At 48.6% G+C, this 16,379-nt stretch overlaps 6 protein-coding genes across 6 annotated transcripts; 5 read left to right on the top strand and 1 right to left on the bottom strand.

The window, feature by feature from the left end:
- Window positions 1-500: 500 nt before the first annotated feature.
- F5891DRAFT_1235183 (Dna2-domain-containing protein) lies at window positions 501-4,845 on the top strand. The gene is made up of 10 exons (XM_041369625.1): window positions 501-579; window positions 625-795; window positions 845-1,079; window positions 1,212-1,534; window positions 1,587-2,129; window positions 2,179-3,114; window positions 3,165-3,290; window positions 3,528-3,814; window positions 3,867-4,164; window positions 4,223-4,845. The coding sequence occupies exons 1-10, from the start codon at window positions 523-525 to the stop codon at window positions 4,580-4,582; spliced, it is 3,336 nt and encodes a 1,111-aa protein (XP_041224527.1). The 5' UTR covers window positions 501-522; the 3' UTR covers window positions 4,583-4,845.
- A 392-nt stretch (window positions 4,846-5,237) lies between these two features.
- Window positions 5,238-7,123, top strand: F5891DRAFT_1040728 (peptidase S8/S53 domain-containing protein). Its single transcript, XM_041362033.1, has 4 exons — window positions 5,238-5,684; window positions 5,740-6,250; window positions 6,300-6,434; window positions 6,485-7,123. Exons 1-4 carry the CDS (start codon window positions 5,250-5,252, stop codon window positions 6,889-6,891), a joined length of 1,488 nt encoding a protein of 495 aa, XP_041224526.1. The 5' UTR covers window positions 5,238-5,249; the 3' UTR covers window positions 6,892-7,123.
- Window positions 7,124-7,214: 91 nt separating this feature from the next.
- Window positions 7,215-8,655, bottom strand: F5891DRAFT_1279137 (uncharacterized protein; the record flags this gene model as incomplete). Its single annotated transcript, XM_041370344.1, has 6 exons — window positions 7,215-7,492; window positions 7,547-7,950; window positions 8,007-8,157; window positions 8,208-8,303; window positions 8,363-8,559; window positions 8,610-8,655. 6 exons carry the CDS (start codon window positions 8,653-8,655, stop codon window positions 7,343-7,345), a joined length of 1,044 nt encoding a protein of 347 aa, XP_041224525.1. The 3' UTR covers window positions 7,215-7,342.
- Window positions 8,656-10,068: 1,413 nt separating this feature from the next.
- Window positions 10,069-11,695, top strand: F5891DRAFT_1164793 (WD40-repeat-containing domain protein; the record flags this gene model as incomplete). Its single annotated transcript, XM_041365369.1, has 11 exons — window positions 10,069-10,115; window positions 10,273-10,347; window positions 10,428-10,525; window positions 10,559-10,606; window positions 10,635-10,763; window positions 10,812-10,959; window positions 11,040-11,112; window positions 11,136-11,206; window positions 11,260-11,346; window positions 11,397-11,451; window positions 11,525-11,695. The coding sequence occupies 11 exons, from the start codon at window positions 10,069-10,071 to the stop codon at window positions 11,693-11,695; spliced, it is 1,002 nt and encodes a 333-aa protein (XP_041224524.1).
- Window positions 11,696-12,124: 429 nt separating this feature from the next.
- F5891DRAFT_1147619 (uncharacterized protein) lies at window positions 12,125-13,583 on the top strand (the record flags this gene model as incomplete). Its single annotated transcript, XM_041365048.1, has 2 exons — window positions 12,125-12,148; window positions 12,171-13,583. Exon 2 carries the CDS (start codon window positions 12,234-12,236, stop codon window positions 13,581-13,583), a length of 1,350 nt encoding a protein of 449 aa, XP_041224523.1. The 5' UTR covers window positions 12,125-12,148; window positions 12,171-12,233.
- Window positions 13,584-15,228: 1,645 nt separating this feature from the next.
- F5891DRAFT_1040706 (uncharacterized protein) lies at window positions 15,229-16,321 on the top strand. Its single transcript, XM_041362032.1, is given in 3 exon segments — window positions 15,229-15,326; window positions 15,340-15,550; window positions 15,611-16,321. The coding sequence occupies 2 exon segments, from the start codon at window positions 15,471-15,473 to the stop codon at window positions 16,248-16,250; spliced, it is 720 nt and encodes a 239-aa protein (XP_041224522.1). The 5' UTR covers window positions 15,229-15,326; window positions 15,340-15,470; the 3' UTR covers window positions 16,251-16,321.
- The last annotated feature ends 58 nt before the right edge of the window (window positions 16,322-16,379 follow it).

Raw genomic sequence — 16,379 nt, 5'->3', positions numbered from 1 at the left:
AGTGCGATAGTGCTTGGTGATGAGCGCTGAGCTCTGAGCCTGCGGGAATATTGCCTCTGGCACTTTGCTTCTTCTTGATTCTCATCGAAGCAGGCGCCTGCAACTTGCAAGTCGTTCAAGACAAATCAAGTTGGCTGCCAAGAAATATTCGCGGAGTTCAAACTCGCGACATTCCACAAATAAATGGCAACAAACGCGTCGCGAATTCACATGTAATCACGTTACCGCGCGCACAGTACGAAGGACTCACCGTGTTCTGAAATTTCATATCTTTCTAATCTGTCATGCCCCAAGCGATACCAAACATTCCTGACGAAGATGCTTTCATGAAGAACTTGCTTTCAGGTCTTGACTCAACATGCCAACCAGAACGCCCTACCGAAGCTCAAACGAACAGCTTCTTGCTCTTCCATTGCTCCACCGACGCCTTCTAAACATACGGCCAGCCGTCTTGGCTCTCACAGCAATAATGTCGACATTTCTATGCTTCTCGATGGCGCAGAACATTGGGACTGGAATGATATGGAAGCAGACTTTCTTACACCAAAGAAATCTAACAGTGGGAAGACGCCAATGAAGGTGAGTTTTTACTCGAATGTACGCATTGTTCTGACTCGGTAGAAGAAAACGTCAGGTCACGGGCCACATTCTATCAAGCGTTCTCCTGTTGCAAAGAGGTCTCTGTCTGCCACTGCTCTGGATGTAAACGCGCTTCTTGAAGGTGCTGAAAGTTGGGATTGGGCAGACATGGAGGATGACTTTATCACTCCGAAGAAGCCTAAGGTGAAGTCCGGGGTGAGTTTAGCATTCTACCGACCACAGTACTCCTATCGAAGCTTCACAGACGGTAGCAATGCCTGCAAAGCTGCACGCCAAAGAGACGTGCACTCGATGTGTGGTTGATGACGTTCGAGTTGACGAGTCGGCAAAGATTCAAAAGGTTTGGAGACACAAAGCTGCATGTATTACACTATGTCATGAGAGTGCATTACAGATTCTTTCTGTGCGTGTCCAGTCAAGTAGAGATTCCCGAACAGTCATTCTCTGCGACGACTGGGTAGACGCAGATATTCGCAAAGGTAAACTACCCTTATATCCTTTGTTTCTATACTAACGTGGCCCAGGAAATATCATCAACGTCATTGGCGACTTTGATTCCTTTGGAATCATTAAGATAACGTCTAAAATCAATTTTCTGATTAACCATCCAGACATCTTAATCACAGCTACTGCGCTTTCTAACGCGCCACAGTGCAGGCGAAAACCGCTTCTCTCCGCGCTCGTCCGTTCGAGCTTAGATATCACCCCAGCGCTTATATGGGGTAACATGGTTCACGAGGTTATGCAAATATGCATGGCTGAACAACGATGGGACGACCGTTTTATTGAAGAACACACTAAGGAGATCATTAATAAGAACCTTGCGGAGCTTGTCAAGATCAACGTGAGCGTCGACGAGGCAAAACGTGAAGTCAAGGCCCGTTCAAGAGGTCTTCGAATGTTCTCTGAACGCTACATTGCTGAGACGCCAAAGGTGATCGTTGCTAGTAACTGCGCATACTCGACCACTGAAATTGATGTTATAGGCTGACGCAGTTCTCACCAACACCCGCGCGGCTGCGAATCAAAGCTCCCTTCTTGCTATATCCCAACTACACGATGTGGAAGAAGATATTTGGTCTCCAACCTATGGACTTAAAGGCAAGCTCGATGCTACCGTCCAGGCGGTCATTGCTGAGAGCACGATCGACAAGCGTGTTAAGAGTGGATCTTTGCTGAGCACACACACGATGCCATTTGAGATTAAGACTGGTAAAACTGTAGCAGGGATGGAGCATCGCGCTCAGACCATGCTTTACACTCTCCTGATAGCAGAACGGTACGGTGTCGATGTTCCGAGTGGGCTACTGTACTACACCCAGAGCGAGGAGGTCGTCCGTGTCCCGCAAAGCCGCAACGAGCTTCGAGCACTGATAGGCGCAAGGAACGAAATGGCATCATATATGATGCGCAGGAATACACATGGTAAGGAAAAGGACCTCGAAGAGCCTTTTCTTCCTCCTACGATTGACGACGAAAGAATGTGCAAGAAGTGCTATGCGCTAGATACTTGTATGCTATTTCGCAAGGTTTGATTTTCGTCTTGCTCCATGGATCCTACTAAGGTCGTGGCTACAGGCTGTGGAGAACGTAGTTGATACGTCTTCACCGATTGCAGATGTGTACGACCTCAAAACCTCGCATTTGAAACCCTCCCATCTTGCGTTTTTTAAACAATGGGAGGAGCTCATTTCGCTCGAGGAACAGGACGCTACTCGGTTCAGAAAAGAGCTATGGTGCATGACCGCTCAAGAACGCGAGGACAAAGGCAGATGTTTCAACTCGATGGTCATAGACGCATCTTTCCAGCCGGGAAAGGTTCCCAACAATGGCAAGATTCACCAGTACACTTATTGCCTCGTTCGAGCTTCTGCTGTTCATGGCGCTTCGTTCTTGAATGGTTACATGAGTCGTGGAGATGCTATCACAATTTCCATTGAACCTGATCTTCTTGCTCTTGCACGAGGGTTCATTTTGGAGCTCACGCCAGAAACCGTGGTCGTGGGTGTAGATCACGAGTTGAATGTGGACAAAATACAAGCCAGATTGGAGACGCTTCGAGGAGCGAAGACAGCTGTACTCTTCCGAGTTGACAAGGACGAGATGTCAGGCGGCATGGCACGGATTAGGGATAATTTAGCCCAACTATTCTATGTGGAGGGGGATGTCAGGCGTCTAGAGCTTGTCGTGGACCTACGACGCCCTTTATTCGACGACGAGGAGACCATCGCTGACGACCTGCAACATATTCCGGAGTATGTCCGCACAAGCTCAGGTATGAACCCTGGTCAACTTGCTGCGATGAAACGGGCCTTGAGCGCACGCGATTACGCGCTCATCCTCGGTATGCCTGGTACGGGCAAGACAACCATAATTGCTGCGCTAATCCGGACTATCGTGGCCATGGGGAAGACCGTCCTTTTGACGTCATACACTCACTCGGCTGTGGACACGATATTGCTTAAGCTACAGGATGCAGACTTCGGTATATTAAGACTTGGCAATGTAGATAAGGTATGTCTCAGCGAAACTACTTCATAGACTGGCTCATACTTAATGTTTAGGTGCATCCTGGCGCTCGGAGATTTACGCTTGCTGAGCGTAGGTTGCCTACAACGGTCGAGGAATTAGAGAACCAGATCATTGAACCACCAGTTGTTGCTACCACATGCTTGACAATTGATCAGTACGTTTGTTAGTTGATGTCTTTGCTTGTGCTCATTTTTCATCACCTACCAGTGCCCTCTTTTCTCGCAGGACGTTCGATTTTTGCATCGTCGACGAAGCCTCTCAGATCACCCTGCCCACATGTCTGGGTCCCCTTCGGTTTGCCGAGAAATTCATTTTGGTTGGAGATCATTTTCAGCTTCCCCCACTAGTGAGTTTCTTTTGTCGTATATCATGGTCTCTCCTTTATGTATATCCAGGTTCGCAATCCTGCTGCACGAAAAGGTGGTTTGGAAACGTCTCTGTTCCGTCGTCTCTCTGAAGCGCACCCACACGCGGTGATCGATCTCACATATCAATATCGCATGAACGAGGACATTATGGAGTTGTCGAACAAGCTCATATACGGAGATCGTCTGCGATGTGGATCAGAGGAAGTGGCCAAGAGCACGCTCGTTCTTCCTAAAGGGTGTATGACTGGTACACTGGATCTGGGAGCATGCCTGTGCGAGGATTCTTGCTGGTTGCGGCATCTATTATCAGAAAGGTCGGTTCGTACCATGTGGTGCGGCAAGTCGACTTATCATATTTCCCACTAGCTCTAAAGTTGTATTTGTTGACACAGACCGCTTACCTGCGCTTGATTCGAGAGTTGGGGACCTCGTCCAAAATGATGTCGAGGCCAAGCTTGTGTACCAGATTACTGAAGCGTTCTTAAGATCGGGAGTCCAGGAGGACCAGATTGGAATTATGTCTCTTTATCGTCAGCAGATAAAGCTTCTGTCACACATTCTTCAAGACAGGAAGGATATAGAGATCCTCACAGCCGACAGAAGTCAAGGACGCGATAAGGACTGTATTATTATCTCCATGGTCCGATCTAACGACCAGGGGCAGGTATGTTCTATCGGTTGCAGCTATACAATTGCAGCCCGCACTAACGCTCCTTGCACAGATTGGAGACTTGCTCAAGGACTGGCGGCGAGTCAACGTATCGTTCACACGTGCGCGGTCAAAGTTGATCATTATTGGTTCTCGAAAGACTTTGAACTCGACTGAGCTTTTGTCGGTGTTCTTGACGCTTATGGACGAGCGGGGCTGGATGTTGACGCTGCCTGCCAATGCGGATGTCAAGCACCCGGCGTTACAGAGCGAACGGTGCGGTATTCGCAGTCCTGCGAAGCGAAGCAAGGAGAATGAATCAGTGGCTAGTGTCAATGAACCACTCTCGAAGAAATTGAAAACTCCGAAAGTTGAAGAGGGGATCCTCAAGGGCCGGCCCATCTTGCAGGATGTTGTCAATGGCGGTAGGTGATCATGTCTTGAGCACATATCGTTCCATACCTTATGCCGTATATATGTATTGTCTTGTTATTCACGCCTGCATGGGACATTTATCCTACATCCGACCTGGGTATATACCATATAGAATCATAGCTTGAATTTGGCCAACATTGCAGTATTTGCAGAGTCCGGTAGAATAAAGCACCAAATTAATGAGAGACCTACTTACTAGCCTAAGTACTGCTCTCCAGCGACGAATCATTTTCAAATTTCACCCCGCAATTATTTGTTTATGTAATTCTGTCCAACCCTGAGTCAAGAAAAGAAAAGTATCTCACGCCAAAATTCAAAAAATGACCGGTCCAACCGACTCCAACGGTGTCAGTCTAAACTGGACCGAATTGATAGCAAAGGAGGCCCACTTCAATAAGGCGTCGTTAACGAAACGTTGATAAATACATATAGGCATCCGAGCACGCAGTTGGCCTTTCACGGAAGCTTTGAAATTCGAAGCAGATAAGAGTGAGAGGTTAACTGGTTGCGGCCGCAAGGCGCACGGAACTCGTCGAGCCTGGCCTGTCCAAAATGAGCTAGAACTGACTCACTGCTATGCCACAATGCAAACATTGCCAAATAGAGCCACGCAACTGTTTAAGTAGGTGGTCGTCATCCTCACAACTGTTCTCATTCCGCCCGTCATGTCTTATCGTCTGGCAACTTGGTCATTACTAGCGGCGGCGTTGGCCCCAGCGGTGCTCGCAACCCCACTTTCTACCAATCCTTACAACATTCCCAGTCGGCCGCAACTCAAGGTTGCGCCGTTAATTGCCTCTGACCATCCATATGGAACCGTTAACAACTCGTATATCGTCGTTCTTCGTGATGACCTTCCTCAGGCTGTCGTACAGAACCACTACAACTTCCTCCAGATGGCTCATGCCTCTGACTCGCTCCTCGGCGACGGGCTTGCGGAGGGCGTCCGTCACTTTTACGACGGACACATCAAGGGTTACGGTGGAGAGTTCACTGAGAACGTCATCGAACAGGTACGGCGGATGCCTGAGGTCTCCTTCGTAGAGAAGGACCAAATCGTCCATACCATGGATATCAATACCCAGAAGGGCTCGCCTTGGGTAAGTTCTTCTGCTGAATGCCATAACTTTCAGTGAAATTGACTCCACATGTAAGGGTCTGGCCCGTATCAGCCACCGTAACAAACTCGGCTTCAGCACTTTCACGAAGTATCTCTATGACTCGGAAGGTGGTGACGGTGTCGACGTCTATGTTGTTGATACCGGTATCAATGTCGCTCATTCTGAATTCGAGGGTCGTGCTTCCTGGGGCAAGACCATTCCGACCAATGATGTCGATGAAGACGGCAATGGCCATGGTACGCATTGCGCTGGAACCATTGCTTCCCGCAAGTATGGTGTCGCTAAGAAGGCAAACGTCATTGCTGTCAAGGTGCTGGGTTCCAACGGCAGTGGCACTATGAGCGATGTTGTCGCGGGAGTTGCATGGGCAGCTCAGTCAGCTGCAAAGAAGTTCGCAGCTGCTCGCGCTGAGTTTGCCGCCACTGGTAAGACCAAGCACAAAGGTTCGGTCGCAAACATGAGTCTTGGTGGCGGAAAGTCTCCCTCTCTTGACCTTGCTGTCAACCGCGCTGTTGACGCTGGCCTTCATTTCGCCGTTGCTGCCGGTATATTCCGCGAGTTAGTTGTTAAGATCATATCTGACCATAGTATCAGGTAACGACAACAAGGACGCTTGCAAGTACTCACCCGCAGCAGCTGAGAATGCGGTCACAGTCGGTGCCTCTACGCTTGGCGATGAGCGCGCATACTTCTCCAACCACGGCGAGTGTGTAGATATCTTCGCTCCTGGTATGTGTCTATCTATTGAGTCATTGGCTCCTTATGAACACTTTGCACAGGTCTTAACATCCTATCCACGTACATTGGTAGCAGAGATGCTATTGCTACCCTCTCTGGTACCTCGATGGCTTCTCCCCATACTGCTGGCCTGCTTGCATACCTTTTGTCGATTTACCCATCTGCCACCTTCGACCCTTCATTGAGCTCGATGTTACCTCCTGCGCTCAACCTCGAGCACCCTTATTCCTCATTCTACTCTCTATGCCATGCCGCTCTCCCGCGCTGGATGACCGGGTTCATGCCATCACCGCAGTTGTTTATCAACGCGCCCATCCCTGGTGGTCCAGTCTTGATCTCCCCTTTGGAGCTCAAGACAGCTCTTCGCAAGCTCGCATCATCGAACATGCTCACTGATCTGCCCCCGAAGACAGTGAACTTGCTCATCTTCAACAATGCTACCGCTTAAGCATGATTGATAGGATATAACCAGCGCGTAATTCGCTCTCATATTGCATGATTGGTGCAGCCTTACTTGTAGTTGCAGTTGTATTATATATCTAAATCATCATTCATTTATCATGGACGAGCATTTAGAGTTGGAGATCTGTTGAATGATTTTGCGTGTTGGCTCCGGTAAATAATAATATCGGTGAGTGGGTACTTATAATGACGGATCAGCATTGCATATTATGGCCGACCTGCGCTCTCGCAAAGCGAATATGACTTGTTTGGCATTCATTTGAATGTACGTTGAGTGGTTGCCCGAACACTTTCCGCGTTCCAAGTTGAATAATTCGCAGTGTCATCTGGTGATTCCTGAACACGTATTCATACAAAGCTTTATATATAAAGTACAAGGACGCGACACGAATAATTATCGATATCACTTGGTGGTAAGAACTGCGTCCATACAGATCCTAAGGCCTGAATTTCTGTGACTCTGCGATTGCCTCGATCTCTGGTTTGAGACTCGCCCAAAGGCTATCGACACTGTGTACTGGCTTCCACCCAATCAATTTGGATCGATCTGCCCGAGCACGGGAGTTCGATCCAAGACTCCGTGCGCCCTATGAATTGTCGGTTCATCAACAATCCATAGACAAGGAAGACCGAAGACCTACCCTGAAATACTTCTGCAACTCATCCTTTGTGAAGACCGTAGGCTCAGGACTTTTGCCCAGCTTTACCTCAAACAACAACTCCGCGATGACTTCAGAGATCCTGCCCACACGATGCTCTCCATTTTCGCCAAAATAGAAACCCTCGCGGCCATGGCCTGCTTCACCTGGCCCTCTGATGGCGGCATCGAAAATGGAGATGTACAAACTCGCTATGTCACTGATGTGGACATTAGGCCACAGATTCAACCCTTTTCCGACGACTCCACCCTGTTTTCTGTCAATGCTGGCTTTGATGAGATTAGGGATTTGTTTAGAGTATGGATTCTGAATGCCGAGTTTAACCAATGACGTATTCGCAATTCCATAAATTGTCGAAGGCAAAACGATATATGTCCGCACGTAACCTGTATCGAACATTCGTTTGTAAAACATAAGCAAGTAAGGTGAGAATCGATATTACCTTTGTCATCAGCAGCGACGACTTCGATGTCGACTTCACGATGAGGTTGCGTCTTGGGTAGTGTCTCGATCAATGGGATGTCAAGATCGGAATAGACTTTATCAGTGGCATAATCTCCTGCGGCATTGTCTGTGAGAACACCGGTTCCAGACTGATGAAGCTTAACACGCATTGCAGGTGAAGGGCAAGGAAAATACACACGGTATGGATGAGAATAGGGACCTTGCTAGTTTCGTCATATCTCTTTTTCAATCCTAACAGGATTGCTTTGGCTGCCTGAAGGTCATCGGAGTCAGCCTACATACTAGGGGTAATTAGCTATATGTTCAACTCAGCAGTCTAGACTCGAAACGGACGCAAGCAAAGACTACATCAGAGTTCCTGGCATATTCTGTCAGCTTTTCAAGATCTTGGTTCGAGCCGACGACAGCTACGACTCCAAGGCTGTTGAGCGGCACGACCTTTTCGGGGGAGCGAGTGAGAACAGTGATCTGAAATGATTTCGCCCTAGGGTGGGACAACAATGCGGACAAAACAGATCCGCCAATGTAACCTCCAGTTGACGATCAGCGTCGATTCAAGTTATGGTCGAGGAGGACTCACCAGTAACACCTGTTATGAAAATATGCGTCTTCTCGGATGTGGACATGACGGTTGAGCCCTAGGTTGGTGAGTTGGATCAGACCCACTTTCCTGATATTTATAGGTCGTGAACCGTATGATATGGCGTCATGATTACACCATGAAGACTTAGTCACCCCAGGATCCTAGCCGCCAAGGCCTGCACGCTGAGGCAGCAGGCTAGTGTCATGGTAGGCTTACTACTAGTACCTGGGCTCTTTGCGTGTATAGCTCGCGCAGTGCTCCACATTTCTGCGTGGTAATTGACAGCTTGGTGCAGCATCCCACACCATGCCAGTGAGTGCTTGAACCAGACATTTATTTAGCCATGCCTGCGTTGTTGTGAGAGCCTATATCGGCCTATGGAAGTTAGCCAGCACTTTCAACACCGTCATGCTGTCACATACATGATAAATCACTGTCACATCAAAACCTTACTTTCCAGTTCGAAGTTCAACCAACTACTTCATGTAGGTCCGACAAGAAGCTCCCAGAGTCCAAAAGCTTTTCCGACAATCCCCACCTTGTTCCATTGATCGGCTGGTGTAGTGTTACGGTTGCAGTGCAGTGCACCTCCAAAAAACCTGAGTGCTCAGCTCAGCGGGACTAAGATTCAAGATCTGGGCGCAAGTTGGTGCAAGATAGCAATCAAATTTTTGCAAAACTGTCAGCTGTACGAGTGTCAAAGGCGGTTTGGGTTTTTACGTATATAACACAGCCTTCCAACAATCCAAGTTAACGTTGATCGATCTCAAGGGCAACCAAATACAGGTTATGTATTAAACGAATCCTCGCTCAGCAATGGAACACCCTATTCGTATCTCATGTTAGGTCAATGTCCGATTCACCCAGGGAAACAAAGTTGATTTTACCTCCAGGTCCCTTTGCGTCTTGCAGAGCTGTGGGTCCATTGCGTGACCTCGATGCACAACCAAATTCAAGTCTGAGATATATACGAGACGACAGCAATACGACGTAGAACTACACACCAAGATGAACAAACACCATCCTCCGCTTGAGCGGTACTTTCGTCTTCACCGCGTGCGTAGCACGGTTGGGTGCCCAGGCTGCCCTCGTACAGTCCATGACACAACCTTTCTCGAGTCAAATCTCCAAACATATGATTATAAAAAGCTTCGACGTGTTTCTCAACAGCATCATCGACCTCCCACAGCGTGCCAACGACGTTCTTGAACCCTGAAAACTGAATACCAGCTACTAGGGAAGACTTGGTCACCCCAGAATCCTAGCCGCTAAGGCCTGCACGCTGAGGCAAGGCTTCCTACTAGTACCTGGGCTCTTTTCACGTATAGCTCGTCCAGTGCTCCACCTGCGCGGTAATTGCCAGCTTGGTACAGCATCCCACACCCTACCAGTGGGGCTTGAACCAGACATTGACTCACAACCACGCGGGCATGGCTAATCAACTTTGTATTCAGCCATGCCTGTGTTGAGAGATATCGGCCTATGGAAGTTGGCCAGCACAGTGTGACAGGCACGAGCTCTTCGAGTCAGCGTCCCCGATCAGATCAATCAACCTTTCGAACATCCTTTGTTGGTCCTAACCGTAGTGGCAAACAACGTCTGCAAGTCCGGCTCCCAGTCAAAACACCATACGCCCAGTCGCATCATCAATATTGTCAAGTAAGGAGAAAGAAGAAGCAGCGCCCCTTCAACGGCCACCATCTCCCCCCTCTTCATACAACATTCGCTGCTCGCGGTCTACATGTGGGTGTAGAGGACTTGCATATCTCAAAGAACCTCGCATTGTTAATGCGCTCCATTGAATCAGGCACAAAGCTTTCCTGCGCATAAACCGCGTGATCTACGTATACCCTCGCCTCAAGCTATAACTCATGTAGCATGGAGTTGCGATGGGAAGCGTTTAGCTGGCATTGGTATCGGCAAAATTACTCAGATCTAGACTCTAGAAACTAACGTACGTACCATATATTGTATCTCATCAGGAGCCACACTCCGTACCCCAATCATAGATGGAATCAAGAGCTGCAACCCACTTCTCTGGTGGTGACTCCGATGACGTTGACTATATATCATGGAATCCCACTCATCCAGAGTTATTTTGCACGTCTAGTCAGAAGGACAGAAGGATTGTATTTGGGATGCACGACGCAAGTTTTATATGCCTTGCGCGCATTGTGAATAACTCTTACAGAACTCAAGAAAGTCGGTACACGCAGCAAATGGTTCTAAAAATATCACCCGTGCAGACAAATTATTCTCCAGACGGCCGGACTTTGATATTTACTTCGGCCGGGCTCCAGCTATTTTTCTTAACACACAGGAAAGATGGTGATGCAACAAAGGCACAGTAGCATCTCTCAGATAAGGACGGGGTTTGTTCCACATTGTCTCCATCATGTAACAAGTTATCGACATCTTTCGACAGAGCATTGTCGCATCCGCCGCCATGTTCAATCATGTCGGCGATGGTATAATTCTGACGCACTATTCTGAGCATAGCGTTCGGGTCATGGACACCCAAAGCTAACCCTCAGGGAAAGCCCTGCCGCTCATGTCGGAGGTTGTGTTGCAGTAGCACTCGATCCCCAAGGGAGGTGCGTATTAGCTGTTACATGCTCTAATCGACATGCATTAAAGTTGTGTTCAGATATCTTGCATCTGGTGGCTATGACTCAATTGTCAACATGTTCGATTTGAGTGAATGGATATGTGCTCGGACAATCTCCACTTGCGAGTGAGTGGATCAAAACATATTACTTTCTCCACTCACTTAATTTCCTTCAGAAATGCGATCAACGCATTGAGCTTCTCGTACGATGGAGAGTACCTCGCTATTGCAGTTACAGGACCCACATAGTAAGGACTCGATTTCTAGCTATTCATATACTTTTAACATGATCTGGGCACAATAGTATGCAACAGAGACGGGTGCTCCATTGCATCGTGTTCCTGCATTGGCACCGTCACCTACAGTGACCTGGCATCCCTCAAAATACGTCTTTGCCTATTGTGGGCAAACAAAGCTCCGGGAGGGTGGACCTCCTCCTGTGGCTATTATCAGCCTATTAGGGGGTGGAATTTGATAGGCGAGCTTTGGAATTATTATCATCCATGTCGTTAAATCGCCACACTTGTTTGAGTTCCTTCGATTCTGTACAAAAATTCGATGGATTGTGACAACTACAGGTTTGAAAGGCCCATCAGCGTGTTCCAAAAAGTTGGCGTCTAATGGTATCCTGTGGGCGCAATGATTTTCTTCTCCTGAGAAACTTGCGTCTAATCGGATTACTTTCTGATGGATGGTCTTTGTAGTTGCACAATAACTTTCGCAAATGAGGCGAGTCTCCTTGGTAATTAGTATGACAGAAGTTCACAGAACTAGTAGTTCATCAGAAATGCGGTGTTTCAGCGCTCGGTTATGCAGTGCCTTTCAGGGCCCTGAGGTCAGATGATCAATATACTTGTTTCGTAAGGCTGCCTTGAGGACGATTCGAGTTCTCACAGGACCTTTATACAGCTCTTAGTAAGTTCACGCAATAAACGGAGTGCAGGCTGAGCGCTGATATTTGAAGACCCACCCAACATGCTGTGGATTTACCGTCATCTACAACATCCACAACAATGCACCTACAGATTCCATTTCATGGCTCACCATTCTCGCTAGATTCAGCGGGTGTTGCCGGCTTTTTCGGCGGCGATGAAACGCTATCAGCTATGGGTACCGTACATTTGTACCGCGGCCGAAGATGGCTGGGGTGGTACAACTCTCCAGGGAGCTATACGGTCGCTAAAAGATACGGCCAGTTAGCCAACTCCCGATTCTGGGATGGACTATTCCCAGGTCCAAATTCCGAACCAGCTGAAACGTTTGGCCTGGATGGCAAGGCTGGGCCGCGATACGTCGCTTCGCTGTCTGGTACAGATATGGCGACGGGGCACCTTGCATACCTCACAATACAGATGAGCAAGGAGTTGGAAGGCATGGCGGTTCAGGGAAAAGCCAGCACGGAGACATTACCTGCATCAGTGACCGTCATCCGCGTCGGAGACGTCATGGATATGGATGAAGTGGGGATGATGAGCATCCATCACGCACTACTAGCCACGATACCCATAACCATCAGCATCATGACATGCTTCTCATGTGCTATCTTTGACGACTGGTATGCCTTCAGCCTCATCCTTCTCGGAATCATTTCAAGTGGCATAACCTGCTTCGTGATCGGTACTGCGAGGCTCCATCTCCGGGGACCCAAAACTGTGACCCCGGGGGTCCCCCCAGGTGATGGATTGCTTCTGACCCCGCGCGATGTCGTCGTTCTGATAGGGTCGGAGAAAGATGTGAATGTGATAACGAAGGGCCATTTCTTACTGGGCATGCATGGCAAACCAGAGTACCGGAGCGTTGGACTGTGTTCACTCCTTTTACTAGCACAATTCTTGCTACAGCTCCTCTTGATCCCCCAAGCGACACTCTTCGGTCAAATGATGTTTCTTGCCTCGTGTGCGGCGTCTTGGGTCTACAACTCGTTCCTCTCTTCACTTGAGAGCGAAAAGATACAAGGAGACCTGCTTTGCAAGGCGCTGCAGGTTAAAGATCACGCGGTCCAGAAGTATTGCCTCCATAATAGGAGGAGCCAAGCTGTTTTCGCCTGCTCTATTCTCAGTGATGGAAACGAGACAAACGAAGACTTCGATGCGGAGCGTATGTTATCGTTGTTCGTGCCGAACAAGACGAGGGTTTGGAATCTCTGGAGAAAAAAGGTTGCAGCGCAGTTGAAATCTGCCTGTCCAGATAAGATTTTCCATGTAACAGCAGAGGAGAAGGAGGGTTTATGCGAAGAGCAATCCACATTGCTGGAGACCTTCCTAGATGATGCGGATCGTGCGATTAAGGCTTACTACGAGCACGCTCGGTATTTGTGCTCCATACGCAACTCCCCGATTCAGTGGGAGCCAAAGGATGTATGAATAACCGGTATGCATGGCTGGACTTGTTGCGTAGAAGGTCTCCTTATTTATGATCGCATTTGACACTCATCATACTGTAAACGTCGAAGAATTCGAAAGAGTAACTGTCAAACAAGATGCAGGCTGGGCACGTCAGGATCCGAAGGGCAGAGCATAGGTTGGAATACGAATGCGCCCAGTACGCAGGCACGCGAAGCTAGATATAAGCAAGAAGGTTCAGTGAGCGAGCGACAGTGCAAGTACGTACCAACTGTGTCTCAACACCCAGTTTCAACCAATTTAGGGACTCAGTTAAACTTGTATGTATCTGGCGTCGCACGATTCTTCGGTGGAGACGAGACTATCCACTGATACGAGGCTAAGAGGTGGTCTGGATGATACAACGCTCCCAGCGGCTTCGCCGTCGTCAAGCGCCTGAGCACCATCGGGTCCAATGGAACGCGTCTTTTTCCGTGCTTAACGAAAAGCCATAAAAAGTTCTCGGGCTAAACAAGCAGTTGGGTCCTAAAGACATTGCTTCTCTGTGTGGCACCATCATTGGAAAACTAGAACGACTCACGTCGCATACCTTGTAACCCAGATGAACACGGAGGCCCCCTAAGGCCGGTCCCTACTAGATATGTACCACTGTCTAACAGTGTCTAACTGCCAGTGATTGATTTAGAGCGGGATGAATGATCCGAGAGCTTGGTTGATATAGGCGGGGGGGCCCCCGCCTGACTATGATTGTACCTGACAGACACCTCATAGTGCTAGTAGTTGCCGAACATTTGTGCACTGCGTGGGTATGGTATTATAATTTATTGTAGTTGTAGATTTGCTGTACATTCCACTTACACGATGAGGAGTTGTCCGAAGTAGTAAAGTTGAGGAAATGAGCCTATCGTTGAGTTACTACTAATGGATGCCTAACCTGAATGTGTCCATCAGCCAGTCGAGCTTCAATCTCAATCTCGACACGTCGGGTGTCGCTGGATTCCTCGGTGAGAATGAAGCGATCTCAGATTCTCAGCGATGGCAACTGTCCATCTTTACCGCGGGAGGCGCTGGCTAGGCCGGCATAATTCACCAGGAAGTTACATTGTTGCCAAAAAGTTCGGGCAACTTGCTATTCGCGATTTTGGGATGGGCTTTTCCCTGGTCCAAATTTCACACCAGCTGAAGTATTTGGGTTGGATGGAAAGACCGGCCCCCGTTATTGGGGCGTTCTGTTGAGCACGGATATGGCCTGTGGTCACCTGGTGGCATACCTCGCGATGCAGTGGTAGAATTGGGAGGACGGGAGACTTGGCATACCTCAAACAGTCACCATCCTCGATCGATGTCAGAGATGTGATACTCAAGCACACAGACCAGGCGCCGATATTAATGATGAGCGTCCACCATGCGCTCTTGGCCGCTATCCCCATTACTATCAATCTCGCAACGTGAGTGATTTGCGCGGCTTCAGGAGATTGGCTAGCTTTTTCCAGTTTTTATAGATCCCAGCGCACACGGTACAGCCACAAAGGATTATCAATTTATGACTCAACGTCCTAGGCCGAGTCTTAGTACGCATCAGGGATCACTACTCACTATACTGCACCTCTATGTGCGGAGGTAACCGTAACGCGCCTTGGTTACATTTCTGATTCATACCCCACCATAACGCGTTAGAGGAAGTCCCACCCCACAGCATCCGATGTCATCACTGGCTGCTAACTTTCCAACTGCGGCGGTAAGTACGTAGCCCATAATCCACGCCGCACAGACTCTATACAAAGAGGTATAGTTCCGGTGTTCAAGGATGCTAACCAAGCTCAGATGCTTACCAATGAAGCTGCTCAGCCTTTAAAAAAGAGTTTCAAGATTGGCCACAGCACTTCAAACCTCACATCTTAGTACTCCATGACGCAGACACTCGTCCTGTATGATACCCTCTCCAACCTACCAGGCAACAACTGGTCACCCAACCCCGCAAAGTCGAGGTCAGTAATTCATGTTCTGTGTGTCACTTTGATATCTGATCAAAGTCTACTATGCCTCAGGTTCATTTTGAGCTACAAGGGTCTTCCATTTGTGACTGTCTGGGTCGAATACTCAGACATCTCGATCGCTATGAAGGCCATCGGTGCAAAGCCAAACAAACGTTCAGACGGCACGGATGTTTACCCCGTCCCCGTCCTCAGCGACCCTAACACCGGTGCCCTCATAACTGACTCCCTCGAGATTGCCTCCTACCTCGAAAAGACATATCCCGAGAAGGCCATTTTCCCCAACAACTCAGAATCCTTCATACGCGAGTTCGACTCCGCCCATTCCAGACTCATTATACCTGCTATAAAGTCTATCTTCGCACGCTCCGCGGAAATATTGAGTCCCGCCAGTGCGAAATTCTTCATCGGAGTCCGTTCGATAGATGTCCCGCTACCTTGGGATGCGACTTACGGTGAAGACTGGGCCTCACTAGAGAAGGGGTACAATACTGCGTATGAATGGTACCAGAAGACAGACGGGAAGTGGTTCATGGGCAACACTTTTTCGTATGCAGACATCATCGTGGCTTGTCGTTTGCTGTGGTTCAAACGAGTTTTGAAGGAGGATGAGTGGGTCAGGATCAGTTCTTGGAATGGAGGGAAATGGGCCCAACTTCTTACAGATGTGGAGAAGGAGTGCAAATTGGCGTAGAAGATTGCGCATCCTATAGCCTTTATTTCAGAGAAATTTAAAACAATGATAGGTTCCTTCAACAGGTCAACTGTCGTAATCACGAAGTGCGCACCACATGTCTGGCTCCGGGCCCACCTCTAGGTCAAG

This window comes from Suillus fuscotomentosus (assembly GCF_016647785.1).
Source record: "Suillus fuscotomentosus strain FC203 chromosome Unknown F5891scaffold_35, whole genome shotgun sequence".
Lineage (NCBI taxonomy): Eukaryota > Fungi > Basidiomycota > Agaricomycetes > Boletales > Suillaceae > Suillus > Suillus fuscotomentosus.
This window is presented reverse-complemented; position numbering and strand designations above follow the sequence as displayed.